Here is a 13,437-nt window from a genome sequence, read left to right on the forward strand (position 1 = left end):
TGAAGCAGTGAAGTCCAAGTGGATGTTGAGGTGAAATAAGTTTGAGAAAGATACAATGAAGAGAGATGTATGCACTGGTGAGTGTTATACACCAAAAGGTATGTTGTATGTGTAACACCCCCAAAATCCATACACGTCTAATGCTACGTCGCATCGACTTTGGGAGTGTTACCGCCGCGATGGAACGCAAGGCATAATTAGAAATACGGTAACTCAAATTCATTGTCTCAAAACCAAACTGCAGCGGAATAGAAAATGTAATTACAACTCGGGAATCACAGATGACCCCTCTTTACTCAAACTCAAACCATGTAACAATGTTCTATAAAATTCATTAATGATCAAACCAAAAGTTAACTTCAAACTACAGTCTAGCCCCCATATGCTTGATGTCATGCAGAGCACCAGCTCACCTAGTCTGCTCCCCATTGAAGTATCAATAGTTCATCACAGGACAACAAACACATAATAACACACAGGGTCAGCTGTGCTGAGTACGTAATGAACCATTGAAACTATATGAACATAAATGATGCATACATTACAACTGTTATATGAACCTACGTTATCTCACATCCTTTAATCTTTCATTATTTGGCATCGAACGGGCACCGTCATCTTACTAGAATCATACGGGCTACTGAATCCTTAATAGACAACTTGGTCTATTAGATGAAATGCAAATACGGTTTTGTTCCGTCTCACACCCATCACCTTAGTATGCATACCCCCAAGATCGAACGGAACCTTCCGCCTACTTGAGTTATCAAAATATAAGGACACTACTGTCGTCACAGTAGGCCTGCGTAGGAGTGTAGGACAAGTCCTACATTCCCCCCATTGTTCTATACTTGTAGGGAGTCCAACTACAAGTATCGCCATAATCTTCTTTTATTACCAATCATTCTTTTATAACTTTAAGGAGTCATTTACATACTCTCTTAATTACCAAACTCAATCTTATCCCTAGTAACACTCTTGTTACTCTATAGATCAGATTAATAATGCTGATGTTACACTACGATAGAACTTCGCATTTCAATGCAACATATTTCAATGCATCATATTGATTTCACGTTATAACGTCTAACCAAACAATCACAATCAAATGTTCCCTATCATGGTACTAGGTTCCAATAACATGAATGTAACCTAAACATGATACTAAGCTTTGAAAGTAAACTGGTACGCGTACGTACCTTGTAACGGAGAATTTTCGCTGACTTAATAGAACGAGCCGCTTATGAAATTGGGACCTAAATCGTTAAAACAAAGCTTTTAGTGTTACGTCCTTGATAACACTAACAACTACTACGTACTAAGACCATAACGATCAACGATTCGAATTACGCAATAGTTAAAACCTTATTCCAGAACTTTCGTTATAATTCTAATCTAGTGAATTTAACGTCTTTTAGAAGTCAGAGTTAGTGAGTAACTAAGTTATTAGTAACATTAGTCCACTGTTTTACCATCCAAAATGTCATAAGTCCAGCCTGTCTTATGTCCAAAAGTCAAGTCATATGTCCAAGGTAAGTCATATGTCCAAAGTAAGTCATATGTCCAAGAGTAAGTTCCATGTCCAAAGGTAAGTTCCATGTCCAAAGTCAAATTTCATGAAACAGATTACTCATGAAACAATAATAACTGTAACTAATAATAAGACACAATTTTCCTACTTCCAACTTATTCCAATTACAAACCTAACCAGAATTTATACTTAAAACAGAACAATAACTTAACTAGTTAACAATCTAATAAATTACTAAACACTCTAATTATTAATTATAATTTACAAACCTTTCTTAACTACGAAAACGGTAAATATAAGAATAGTTAATAAACTGACATACTAAGTTAAGTACAAAATTATACCACTGACTTTCGCCGGCACAAAATTCCGGCGACGGAACTCCGGTGGCCTTCGCTCGCCACACAGCCCCACTCGAGCCCTCTTCGGTTCGCTGGCGCGCACAGCAGCGACGCACCCTTCGCTCGCTCTCGACCTACGCACAACAACACACGCACGACTCCCTCGAACACCGCGACCTTCGTCGCAATACTCGAACCACACACACGAGCCAACACCACTGCTCGCAACCAAAACCTTCGACCCACTTTTCGCACAACCCTCGAACACCGCACAACTCTTTGCACCAAACTCTCGAACAACAACCTCGGCACACCCGCACGCCTTTCGTACCAAAACCTCGAACCACAACCTCGGCACACCCTCGTCGCTCGCAACCTCGGCACACCCTCGTCGCTCGCAGCGCGAGTTCGCACCACTCGAGACCACGCCCGCGCGACCCTCAAACACCGACTGAGAGGGAATCCGAGAGAGGAAGAAAGAAAATCTGAGGGAGAGAGGCTGAAAAATTCGAGAGACGGAGAGAAGGCAAAGGAAGTCGGCTGAGGAGAGAGAGAAGAAAGAAAATGTCGGCTGAGGAGAGGGAGAAAGAAGGGTTTAGGGTTTTCTGAAATTCCCTCTCCTTTTCTTTTTATACTCCCTTCCAAAAGGTAGTAACCCTAGGTCGATTAGGTTACTCTTTTAAAATTCCGGAAATTCCTAACAAATTCATATTACTAATAATTTATTCCTATTAATTTGTAAATAAATTAAAATACCTTTTTATTAATTCTTTTATATTTTCTTAATTAGTACGAAATTAGTATTAAAAATACGGAGTATTACAGTATGCATGTCTTATTTTTAATCTAAATAATGGTTAGTCTCATATGTCAAGTCGACAATTGATTAGGTAAACAAGTTCTTGCATAGAAGCGCTATCTACATGTCTTTCGTACGTAGCGCTATATATTCCCTTAAAAAGAAGGGGTAAAATGATATTTGAACCGTGATCTTTTCATGTCACGCTAAATTTAATACTATGTTAAAAGACCAACTTAACCAGAAACATTTTTCAATCAACTTTTCTTTTGAAAGGTGGGTCATATGATCCATCATAACACTAAAAACATCAACCACTACTCTATTAAATCCCATAAATCATTGTTGTTTTGATCTATCACATAAATTCTTTGAAAGAAAAGAATCAAATAATTATCTGTGGTAAAACAAAATTTTCTTCCATTTCTTCCTCGAATAGATTCTTTTTTTTCAAGGGAATGCCCTTATGTTGAACATACGAGTTATATATAAGCCAGTTTCAAAATATTTTCAATACACAATTAAAAAACTTTGAATCACAATAATATTCACAGCATAATTTTTAGGAGAATCATCCTAAAGTATTAAATTTATAAAGCAAAAAAAAAAAAGCTAAATGTTTAATATATATCGCCCAAACAATGTTATCTTCATATTTTCAAAGAATAAAACAAATGTTTAATAAACTATAGAATATCCCGTGCATTTTGCCCAGGTCCACATGGTAATATTTATAAAGTAACTTATTGTAATGATTTGATTTGATTTATTTAGTTAATATTTGAAAAGTAACTTTTGGTGACAAAGTACTGGTCTGTGGTGATCTCAGACAGATATTACAATTACCAGTTGTACCAAAAGGAACCAAGCAAGATTTCGTGTTCGCGACCATTAATTCATCGTACTTGCAGGATTCATGTAAGGTCCTAACACATACTCACAATATGAGACTGCAAGCAGATTCTTCATGTTGTTGATGAATTACGAGAATTCTCAGAGTGGATATTAGGCATAGGAGACGGGAAAGATGTGGTTCCTAATGATGGTGAAGTCGTAATTGAGATTGCAAAAGTTATCCTTATATGGGTCACATCCAATTTCAGAAATTGTTGATAGCACATACCCTTACCAAAAAGATCACATCTAGGAAGCTAAATACTTCCAAGAAAAATCTATTTTGCTGGAAACTAATGAGATAGTGGAGGATGTCAATCATCATCTTCTATCTACCATTCGTGGAGAAGACAAAGTGTATTTAAGTTCGGATGCAATCAACAAAGAATAAGACAATTTCGGAGTACATGCAATTTATTTTACTGAATCCCTAAATACAATAAGATGTTCAGAGCTCCCGAATCATATTATACGATTTAAGGTTGGTGCGCCATTAATGCTTCTAAGGAATATTGATCAAACATTTGGATTATGTAATGGTATGAGGCCAGTTGTTAATAATTTAGGCAATCGTGTTATTTCCGGAAGCAATGTCGGAGATAAAGTATTCATCCCAAGAATGACACTAACCCCGTCTGACTCCGCCAAATTTCCTATCAGATTTCAGAGACGACAATTTCCTTTAATGGTTTGTTTTGGTATGACTATAAATAAAAGTCAAGGATAATCTATGTCTCATGTAGTTATGTATCTCACGAGATCCTTTTTCGGCCATGGTCAATTTTATGTTGTCATTTCCAGAGTGACAAGCAAAAAGGTTCTGAAGATCATTCTGTTTCATAAAGAATACAATGTGCATACATATACAACAAATGTATTTTTTAGAAGGTAGTGTCTGAAGACATATGAATTGATTTGGAAATTACATTTGTAATTATTGTTCTTTAACCAATCTTACTTTATGATTTGATGATTTTTTGAAATACGGGAAGTTAAGTCATTGTTAGTGTGTGACTTCGAAAAATATATAATAAAGCCAAAAATACTCCCGTGCATTATGCATGGGTCATAAAACTAGTTATGTAATAATACAAATTTTACATCAAAATTCTTTCAATAGGTCAAGTTAACCTTTAACCTGTAAAACAAGTAAAAAAAATTGGGAAATTCCCATTGGTAACCTCGTACTTTTGCTGATTCTCACTAGTAACCTCGATCATTTGACTCTCCATAACAAAGTTAGTCAAATCTTGAGTTTCAGCTTCAGATACTGGGGCTCCCTGTAATCTATCTTCAGCTTTTGATAGTGCATTAAAATCTCCAATTATCACCAAAGGTTTAGCACTATCTTCTGCAATTTGCAGAAGCTCTTGCCACAGACTTTTCCTATCTTGTATTGTATGCAAGCCATAAACAGCACCCATCCAATATTGAATATCACCAGTAACAGATTCCACATTCATTAAGATAACTTGTTCATATTTTGAGACCAGCTGTACCCTGATATTCCCTGGTTTCCACCCAAACCATATTCTACCTTTAGGAGAGTAATCATTATTATCAACCCAACACCAATCAGCCCCAAACCTCTTCCTAACTTTTTCCACATTATTCCTTCTGACTCTAGTTTCAAAAATAGCACAGACCTCACAGTGATGATGATTTAAGAAGTGTTTAACTTCCTTTTGTTTAAGAGGATCATTCAGTCCCCTTACATTCCATGCTATCATCCACATCAAAATAAATAAGGGTTTGGTCCCTTAGCACCCCCAGGCATACCTAAGCTTTGTCCACTGTGGTGAAAGTTTACAGCCTTCACAGTTTGATAAGCCAGTTGCTTATTCTTATCCTTGGATTTCCTAGTGACAAGTTTCCATTCTCCTTGCTGTTCATCAGTTCCAATTTCATGTGTAGCTAAGGCATTAGGTGAGTTTACTGGTGTAACCACCATACTTAGATCTACTGTAGTAGTAGGATCACCAGTTATCCCATCATCTACTACTACCACAGGATCACCAGTAGGAGCCTTTTCCATTTCACCAACCTCAGCTATTTCCTCTGTCTTTCCCCCCTGTAGGATTAACTTTAGGGACCCATTTCTTAGTGATTTTAGTGGTAGTTTTAGGATTAGCTTTCATCCCATCACAATTATGACCAATGGCAGAGCATTTGTGGCAATATGCTGGTAACCAGTCATAAATGACTTTCTGGGTAAAAGTCACCCCAGTTGGCTCCACTATTTTGAGCTCTCTAGGACTCCTTAGTTATATCCATTTCAATCAGACTGAGCAAAAGACACCCTCAATGCCTTGGTGGTGCATTCATCAGCATATATAGGCACTCCTAACAAACTACCTATTCTGCTGAGAGAGTCATCACTCCAGTAATGCAAAGGTAGGTTGGGAAGTTTTACCCAGATGGGAATAACTTTCAAAATCTCATTGTGAAAATTAAAGCTTGGAGAGCAGGATTTCACAATAAGTGGTTTACCATAAAACATATGAGGACCTGACAAGAGAATACGATCTTTATCTACTGCATTTTCCAGCTTCACCACAAAATACCCTTCTTCGTGTTTAAAATTTTTTGGCTCAAACCCTAAACTCCATTGTGTTTTAACATATGACATAATTAAAGCAGTTAGAGTTGGATTTTGCCCAACTACATACACAATGATAGAGTTAATCCAGATTTCACTAAGTTTAGCAACCTCATCCTTATCAAGTTTTGCGATAGGTTTACCATCAATCAACTCAGGAGTGATAAATTTGAGTCCCATACCTTTATCAGACATCCTACTTTGAGCTGTGAATGTTTTCCATTGCTGTATCGCTACGTTTTCCTTCGTAACCACTCCATTAGTTAACTCATTTCCATTATCATCCGTAAGAGTTACTATTCCATTGGATTGAGCTTCCTTATTCTTCGCTATTGAAGTTTCATGAATACTAGGAGCTTCCATAGACGTTGCCGTCGTCGGAGTACTACTCTCCGGCACCACCGTCTTCTTTTTTCTAGCCATAACGATCAGAAGGTGCACGATAGCAAAATCCTAATCATGCGCCTTGAGAGCTTTCTTAACGGCTACTTTTTTATCCACAATTTTCCTTAATTTGTAACTTTGTTGTCATCATAAAAAATGAGGAAATTGTTGAACCCTAGTTTTGATAATAACAAAGGAATAAAGATACAAATTAATTAATGAACTAACAAGTTGTTAAGTTAGTGGTTTTTTGTAAGGTATCATTGACAAGAGCAAAGAGAATAATAAGTCAAAAGAAGAAATCAAGTTTGGATTTTGAAGACCAAATGAAGATGCTCGATGAACTGATACTGAAGATATGTCGGAACAAGAGGACCAAACAAGGTTTTTGATCCTGGTTTCAATGTAAAGGAACGAGTAAGAATTGGTAAGGAACTGTGGTAATTTAAAAAGAGAATGAGGGTCTGTTCCTTTGAGAGGAACATCCGAATTGACATTATCATGTTAAGTTAAAGGAACTAACTATTAAAAGAAATAAACTAGACATAGGTTGAAGTAGTACAACTGTTAATATATGACACTTGAGTGTTTTATGCCTAGATTCTAGAAAATCGTTTTTATTTAGTAAAAAAATCTGTTTTTAAGGAAAATCTTTTTTAGGAAAAGATTTTACTTTTATTAGATAATTAAAATCCTTTTTCGGTTTTAATGAAAATATTTTATAAAACGATTTAAATTTGGTTTTTTTAATTAATAATATTTGTTATTAAAAATCAGTTTTTGGCTACTGCTTAAATGGTTGCTAAATAAAGGAAGCAGTATTAATCCTAACCAACATTCGTATCAGATCATGGGTATTAAAAAAGGAACGTGTTTCTCTGCTTGAGGATCATCATGAGAAAATGTTTTTACCACTAACACATGATTTAATCCCACATTCTAAGTAGTCACGGCTATAAATACTTGTGTCTAATTAAGTTTCAATTTGTGTCTGACCAAGTGATTTAGTGAGTTTAACTAAGTAAAGTATCAGTGCCTTCATATTCTTTACCTTCTTACTCTAATTCCATGAAGTTTATTGATTATTGTATTTTGGCTTTGGGATAAGGGGATTTTGAGTGAAGTCTTATAAGAGATAAAGGCTTGAGTAAAACGAGTTAAAGTTAGTCAACTTCAAGTGAAGTTGAGAGAAACAGCTGTTACGGGAACATTGTTCAGGAACTTCAGTTTAAAAAACTTAAGGTGCGGGCCGTGAGTAAAATTAGGTTGTAAAAGTTGTTTGGCCTAATTTGTAGAAGTATAGTGTTTAAAATCCGTAGTAATCGAGGTTGTTTTTTCTTGTTGGGCCCAAGAAGTTTTTTCTTCGTAAACATCCCTTGTGTTCTTTAGTTTGTTTCTTTGTTTAAGTTTTATAAATCCGCAAAAAGTTAGGTTCTGACAAATACAATTCACCCCCCTCTTGTATTATTCTTAGTGAAATAACAGCCGAATACTCGGTTATGATTTATGAACACTCCTACTAAAAAGCCAAATCGTGAATATTGTCAAATTGGGCTAGAGTGAAGTAGAACTGAACTGGCCCATTGAGTAAATCCATTAGTCACTGAGAAACAGTTACCTTCTCCATCTTGTGCTTCTTATGATGGAAGTCATGGAACAAAGATTGCAATTTGCTCAAGGGCCCATCAAAAGAAAAATGCACGCAATACACAGTGTATCAGATAGGCTTTGATGCAAGAGCAAATGTCCACCACTCATAGGCTTAGCCAAAATCCTCCTATTACAAAGAGTACTTCTTGTGCGTTTTTTGGCACAATTTTCATACTAGTTTTTCTTTATTGTGCCTAAAATTGGTTATATGATATATCTTCACTTTCTTTTCTAGTTTTCTACTCAGGATAAGCTTGCCCACTCACTCTCTCTCTCTCTCTAACAGCCATGGCTTCCTTGTCTGCGACAACTGTTAGGTTCCAGCCTTTGTCCTCCTCACTTCATAAAATTAGCCAGGTAAAAAACTCCATTGCTATTTCTTTTTCAATTTTGTTGCATTCTGTTTTTTTCTCTCTTGGATAATGCAGGATATGTAATGTATGCACGTATTTTATGTTACATCTGTGTAATGTATATATATGCTGCAACTTCGAGATTTTGGACATTATATTACTTGGACTATTCATTTTCTTTTAAATTCCATTGGTTGTTAAGTCCAACACGAGTATGAGCATTTCAACATTTTATTTTTGGCCAACATTGCAACATAAGACACTTGAATGTGTACCCTTGTCGAATACGAGTTATGGAGTTTTAGTAGTATAAGATATGATTGAATATTGATGTCCCTAAGCTATCAGGTTTTGACGACATGTAACCCTTTGGAGGGATGTTTGGTATGAAATTTTTTTATGTTGGAAACGGATTACAGTAAGTGTTTTCATTTCTAGTTGTTTGATATGCGTTATAAGAAACAAAAACCATTTTCAAAGGGTAACACAATCCTCCCATTTGTTACCCTTGTTAAACTAGTGGAAACAAAATCCATTTCCTTCCTCAATCATAATCTTCTCATATTGTTCCCATTCCACCATTATACCAAACACAAAATAGGGGTAACGCTTATTATTATTATCCTTTACCCTTCTTATTAAAATCCTTTCCGTTTCATTTACACTATTTATACCAAACACCCCCTTAATCTAGTTGCCACAAACACCTAAAGAGGAAATCGTAACTTGAAGATGTATCCCCTCTATTAAGGAGATAGATGCAGGAAAAAAGTTTATCATGTTATTACTTCAGAATGAGTAGATGAGATATAGCAACTAACTGAAGTATATAAAACTAGAAAAGGAATATATGGCAATTGATGATGTATTATGTCATCTCTCTTTTCAAATTATCCATATTGTATTGTTACTGAGTTATTTAATCTATCAATTGAGGAGGTGGTATAGTAATTAGAGTTTGTATTTTTTTCAAATTCGAAACCAAATTATTCATGTGGATCGAGTTAGACGCTAATCAGATTCAAACACAACTGTGATCCGTACCTTTAGAACTTAGAAGTATACTGTGCACGATGGCATTTGTGATTGTGCAAAGATACCTTAGATATAATTTTGTTTACCCTTTCTCATTGTCGTGCAACATTTTAAAACTACTTTCAAGAGATTGAAATCTCAGATATTAATGTTATGCATCCATTTTACAAAAAAAATGCAGGGGAGTGGAAGACTTTCAAGTATAGTGTCCCTGGATTGGGGCAAACGCAGTCTCCCAACACTCAGAACTTCCCGTCGTCTGTTGATCTGTGCTGTATGTTACTTTGTCATTCTCATTGATTAAATACATCATATCTGCCAATTGGCATGGTTGTATCTCTGTGAGACTTCTATGAATACTTATTATGAAATTGGTTGGCAGGCAAAGAAAGAGACAGTTGATAAAGTATGCGAAATTGTAAGGGAAAAATTGGCTTTGGGAGCTGACATTCAGGTCACTGCTGATTCTGAGTTCAGTAAACTTGGTGCTGATTCCTTGGACACGGTATGTCCTTTTTTTTCCTTTTCAAGTTGTTTATGAAGCACCTGTACGGTATATGTGCTGTGGGCATCGTCGTGCACAACACTGCCATTATGTGCTCATTGGTCGTGGGTGTATCACACGCGCAACTTGTGAGTTGCACGTGCGACAGGTGCAGAACATACGCGTGGCATGTCAGATGCTAGCGTATGTGACCCAACAAAGTGTCTAGTGTGCCTTGATTCAGGCACACTTATGTGCTAATCCCTTAAACAAAATTATTTATTAGGAGGGTTACTATTGGCACACGCTGACACGCACAACATGTTACTCTTGTGCCTTCCTTTACCTCTAGATAAAATCAGATGTACATCTGCGGTTTTAGTAGCAAATAGGCAAAATCTAGAATGTATAGTTGAGTGTCAAAACAGTAGAACACAAGGTTTGTCTACGTTAATAAGTTAATTAATTTTTGTGGGCATTGGACAGGTTGAGATAGTGATGAACCTGGAGGAAGAGTTCGGTATCAATGTGGACGAAGACAAGGCTCAAGATATATCAACCATCCAACAAGCCGCCGACGTTATTGAGATGCTCCTTGAGAAGAAAACAGCTGCATAGAACAATCTTTCTCTTCAAATTTATCCTTCAACCATTTTACTACTTACTAAATGGGCAGGCTGGCTAGAGATTCTTGTTTCTCTTTCAAGGCTTTTTTCTTTATCTTATCCAATTATTGATTCAATTTCGATTTCTTGCCTTTTTTGGACTTTATTGTTTGTTGAATATGTAAGCGACTTCGTTAGCTAAGAAAGTTTTTGATGTTAAATATTCTTATTAGACATTTTCCTTTGTTTCAATGGCATATATAGAAGACAAAAACTTTGGTTTCCTTTGTTTCAACGACATTTCTAAAAGACAAAACTTTGGTTTCTGCTTAACCCCGCAAAAAAAAAACCCGCAAAAAAAAAAAACAGCAAAAGAAAAAACGCCGTTGCCGGGGATCGAACCCGGGTCACCCGCGTGACAGGCGGGAATACTTACCACTATACTACAACGACAGCTTATTAATGTAATTTATTAATACCTGCTTTTGTAATTAACATTATGTCCAGCTGGTTACCTATTGACTAGTCGTTCTTCAAATTGAGAAGCAATGTATTATACTATATGAGACTGACCATTCAAGTTTTTGTTTGATCACTGCATTGTATAAGAAAGTTCATCCAGAAGCCAATGTATACATTGACGAAAATTTCTTAAACAAGAAAAGATTTTTATTTAAAAAAAAAGCATAATCTACACCTAGTCAAGAACTGGAACAATTCTCAACCTTTGTTAGAGTAGTTTATCAACAAGAAATCGGTTCCTTGTGTATTTGGACTTCTCTTTATCTCTCTCCACATATACCATTGTCCCAAGGTATGAATTATTCCAGTGGCGATGATCAGGAGTTCCGATCACCCGCGGCAGTAATGCCAGGTCACCGCCGTGGTAGCTCCGATTTCGGCAACTCGAGACGAACTCGGAAAGTGGTGGAAATATCAGCAGCTCGAAGGCGTTTAGCTCAGGTTATTGCTACTAATCAAACTACCGCAGACGATATTGTGTACAACGATGATGCCGACTGGAATCTCGGTTTGGAGTTCGGTCCTCCGACTCTGGTATGTATACGTACCGCACCTCGGTCTCAATATAACAAAATTTTTTGTCTTAGGACTCTCGATATAACTAGTCTTGTATGCACACGATACGTTATAAAACATACACTGTTATGTATAATAATACAATTTATGATCATTATTGAAGGGAGAATAAGAAGAACCGGGTGTTTGCATTTTTAAAAAAAATATAACTAGTTTTGTATGCACATGAATACATGATGCGTGATAAAACATGTATCGTTATGTATAAGAATACAGTTTATAATCGATATAAGAAGGGAGAATAAGATAACTGAAAGTTTGTTCAGAGTGTTCTGCACAACTTTTTGGGTTACAATGAGATGACACTTTGGTAATGAAAAGATGCCACTCTATGGACGACAATAGCGCCATGTCAGTGCTTGAGAGAGAGGGGAAGGGTGACATATGATAGGGTGCAGTTCTTTCTTACGCGTTTTAATAATATATACTAGCCTGATATACACGCTATGCGTGCAAAATCGCTATCAAAATTAATTTAATTGCGGAATTTCATTTAGTATTATTATAGAAAAATTATTTACAAAATTTTCCTAAAGAAGAACATATTCATAGTCAACACTCAACGGTGTAATAATGTATACAATTTAGCAATGTAGTTTCTTTGTCCAATATTTCTCACATGCGAATGTGAAGGTAGATTAAAATACATCATTATTTTTTACATCAACCTAATTCTAACATATAGTAATTTATAATCCTTATTAATACATATGTTGATAACTTCATTTCTATATTTATTTATAAAATCACTCTATCTAGTTTTACTTGTCACTTGGTTAAAAAACAAATCAACAGTAGTCACATTAAAGAATAAGCAAGAGATAAGTTTGATGTTGAGAAAAATGGTAACAATTTTTTTTGAGATGGAAACAGTAATCACCGTTGAATATAAGCATACCAATAAATGTATCAAATTATGAAAAAAATAGTACTTTTTGAAGAACAAAGTAAATTAGAAAAGCATTACCTTTTGAATTATTTTTTCCATTGAGAGTTGATAGTGTTGTCTTTTGTTTGCACATAATGGAGAAGAGGATATGAAGAACTTTCAACAATTTTGGAGCATTTTACTGTTTTTGAAAGTTGAAAATTGATATTAGATTTGATGGTTAGTCATGGGAGTTTCTCCCACTATTTAAGGGATTTTAATTTTTTTTTAAAAAATGTTTTGATAATTTGATGGTAAATTATACGGTTAATTGGGTTTTAAAAACTTCAGAAGTTGGTTGCTTCCTTATCTCCCACTATTTTAGGGATTTTAAATTTTTTTAAATTATTTTTATTTTTTGATTGTAAATTCTAAGGTTTATTGGGTTTTTAAAAAATCAGAAGTTGGTTGCTTCCTGGTTTTCATTTTCTTTTTTATTTTATTTTTTTTGGTAATTTACAATAGTGAGGGAAAAATGGGGTTTCTGTATTTTGGTGTCCCCCTCTCTTCCCATATAGAATAGAGATTGATATTGATATCCAACTAAGAATTTGTTCTCTCAACTTATTAACATAAGTTCCAATAAAATAAAGTTAAGTTATACAAAAATGAATTCACCAAAATGAGTAGAGGAAAGCATAGTCCAAGTCCTCTCACATCTATAATATTCGTAAAAACAACAATTGATAACAACCCAAAAGCTTATCAGTTGAATTTACGTTTCTCAATAAGGTAA

General features: G+C 35.4%; 1 protein-coding gene and 1 non-coding gene across 2 annotated transcripts; one reads left to right on the forward strand and one right to left on the reverse strand.

The window, feature by feature from the left end:
• The first annotated feature begins 8,304 nt into the window (after window positions 1-8,304).
• LOC104893901 (acyl carrier protein 1, chloroplastic) lies at window positions 8,305-10,911 on the forward strand. Its single transcript, XM_010680037.4, has 4 exons — window positions 8,305-8,555; window positions 9,768-9,860; window positions 9,969-10,091; window positions 10,557-10,911. Exons 1-4 carry the CDS (start codon window positions 8,487-8,489, stop codon window positions 10,686-10,688), a joined length of 417 nt encoding a protein of 138 aa, XP_010678339.1. The 5' UTR covers window positions 8,305-8,486; the 3' UTR covers window positions 10,689-10,911.
• Window positions 10,912-11,056: 145 nt separating this feature from the next.
• TRNAD-GUC (transfer RNA aspartic acid (anticodon GUC)) lies at window positions 11,057-11,128 on the reverse strand. Its single transcript has one exon. It is a non-coding gene; the product is annotated as a tRNA-Asp (tRNA).
• Window positions 11,129-13,437: the final 2,309 nt, after the last annotated feature.

Source organism: Beta vulgaris, chromosome 5 (genome assembly GCF_026745355.1).
Source record: "Beta vulgaris subsp. vulgaris cultivar EL10 chromosome 5, EL10.2, whole genome shotgun sequence".
Taxonomy (NCBI): domain Eukaryota; kingdom Viridiplantae; phylum Streptophyta; class Magnoliopsida; order Caryophyllales; family Amaranthaceae; genus Beta; species Beta vulgaris.

Excerpts from the sequence above, each read along its gene's own strand:
- LOC104893901 (XM_010680037.4), top strand. The coding sequence starts at position 8,487 with ATGGCTTCCTTGTCTGCGACAACTGTTAGGTTCCAGCCTTTGTCCTCC. Across the intron at positions 8,556-9,767 it reads CACTTCATAAAATTAGCCAG|GGGAGTGGAAGACTTTCAAG; the intron begins GTAAAAAACTCC and ends AAAAAAATGCAG. Across the intron at positions 10,092-10,556 it reads GTGCTGATTCCTTGGACACG|GTTGAGATAGTGATGAACCT; the intron begins GTATGTCCTTTT and ends GGCATTGGACAG.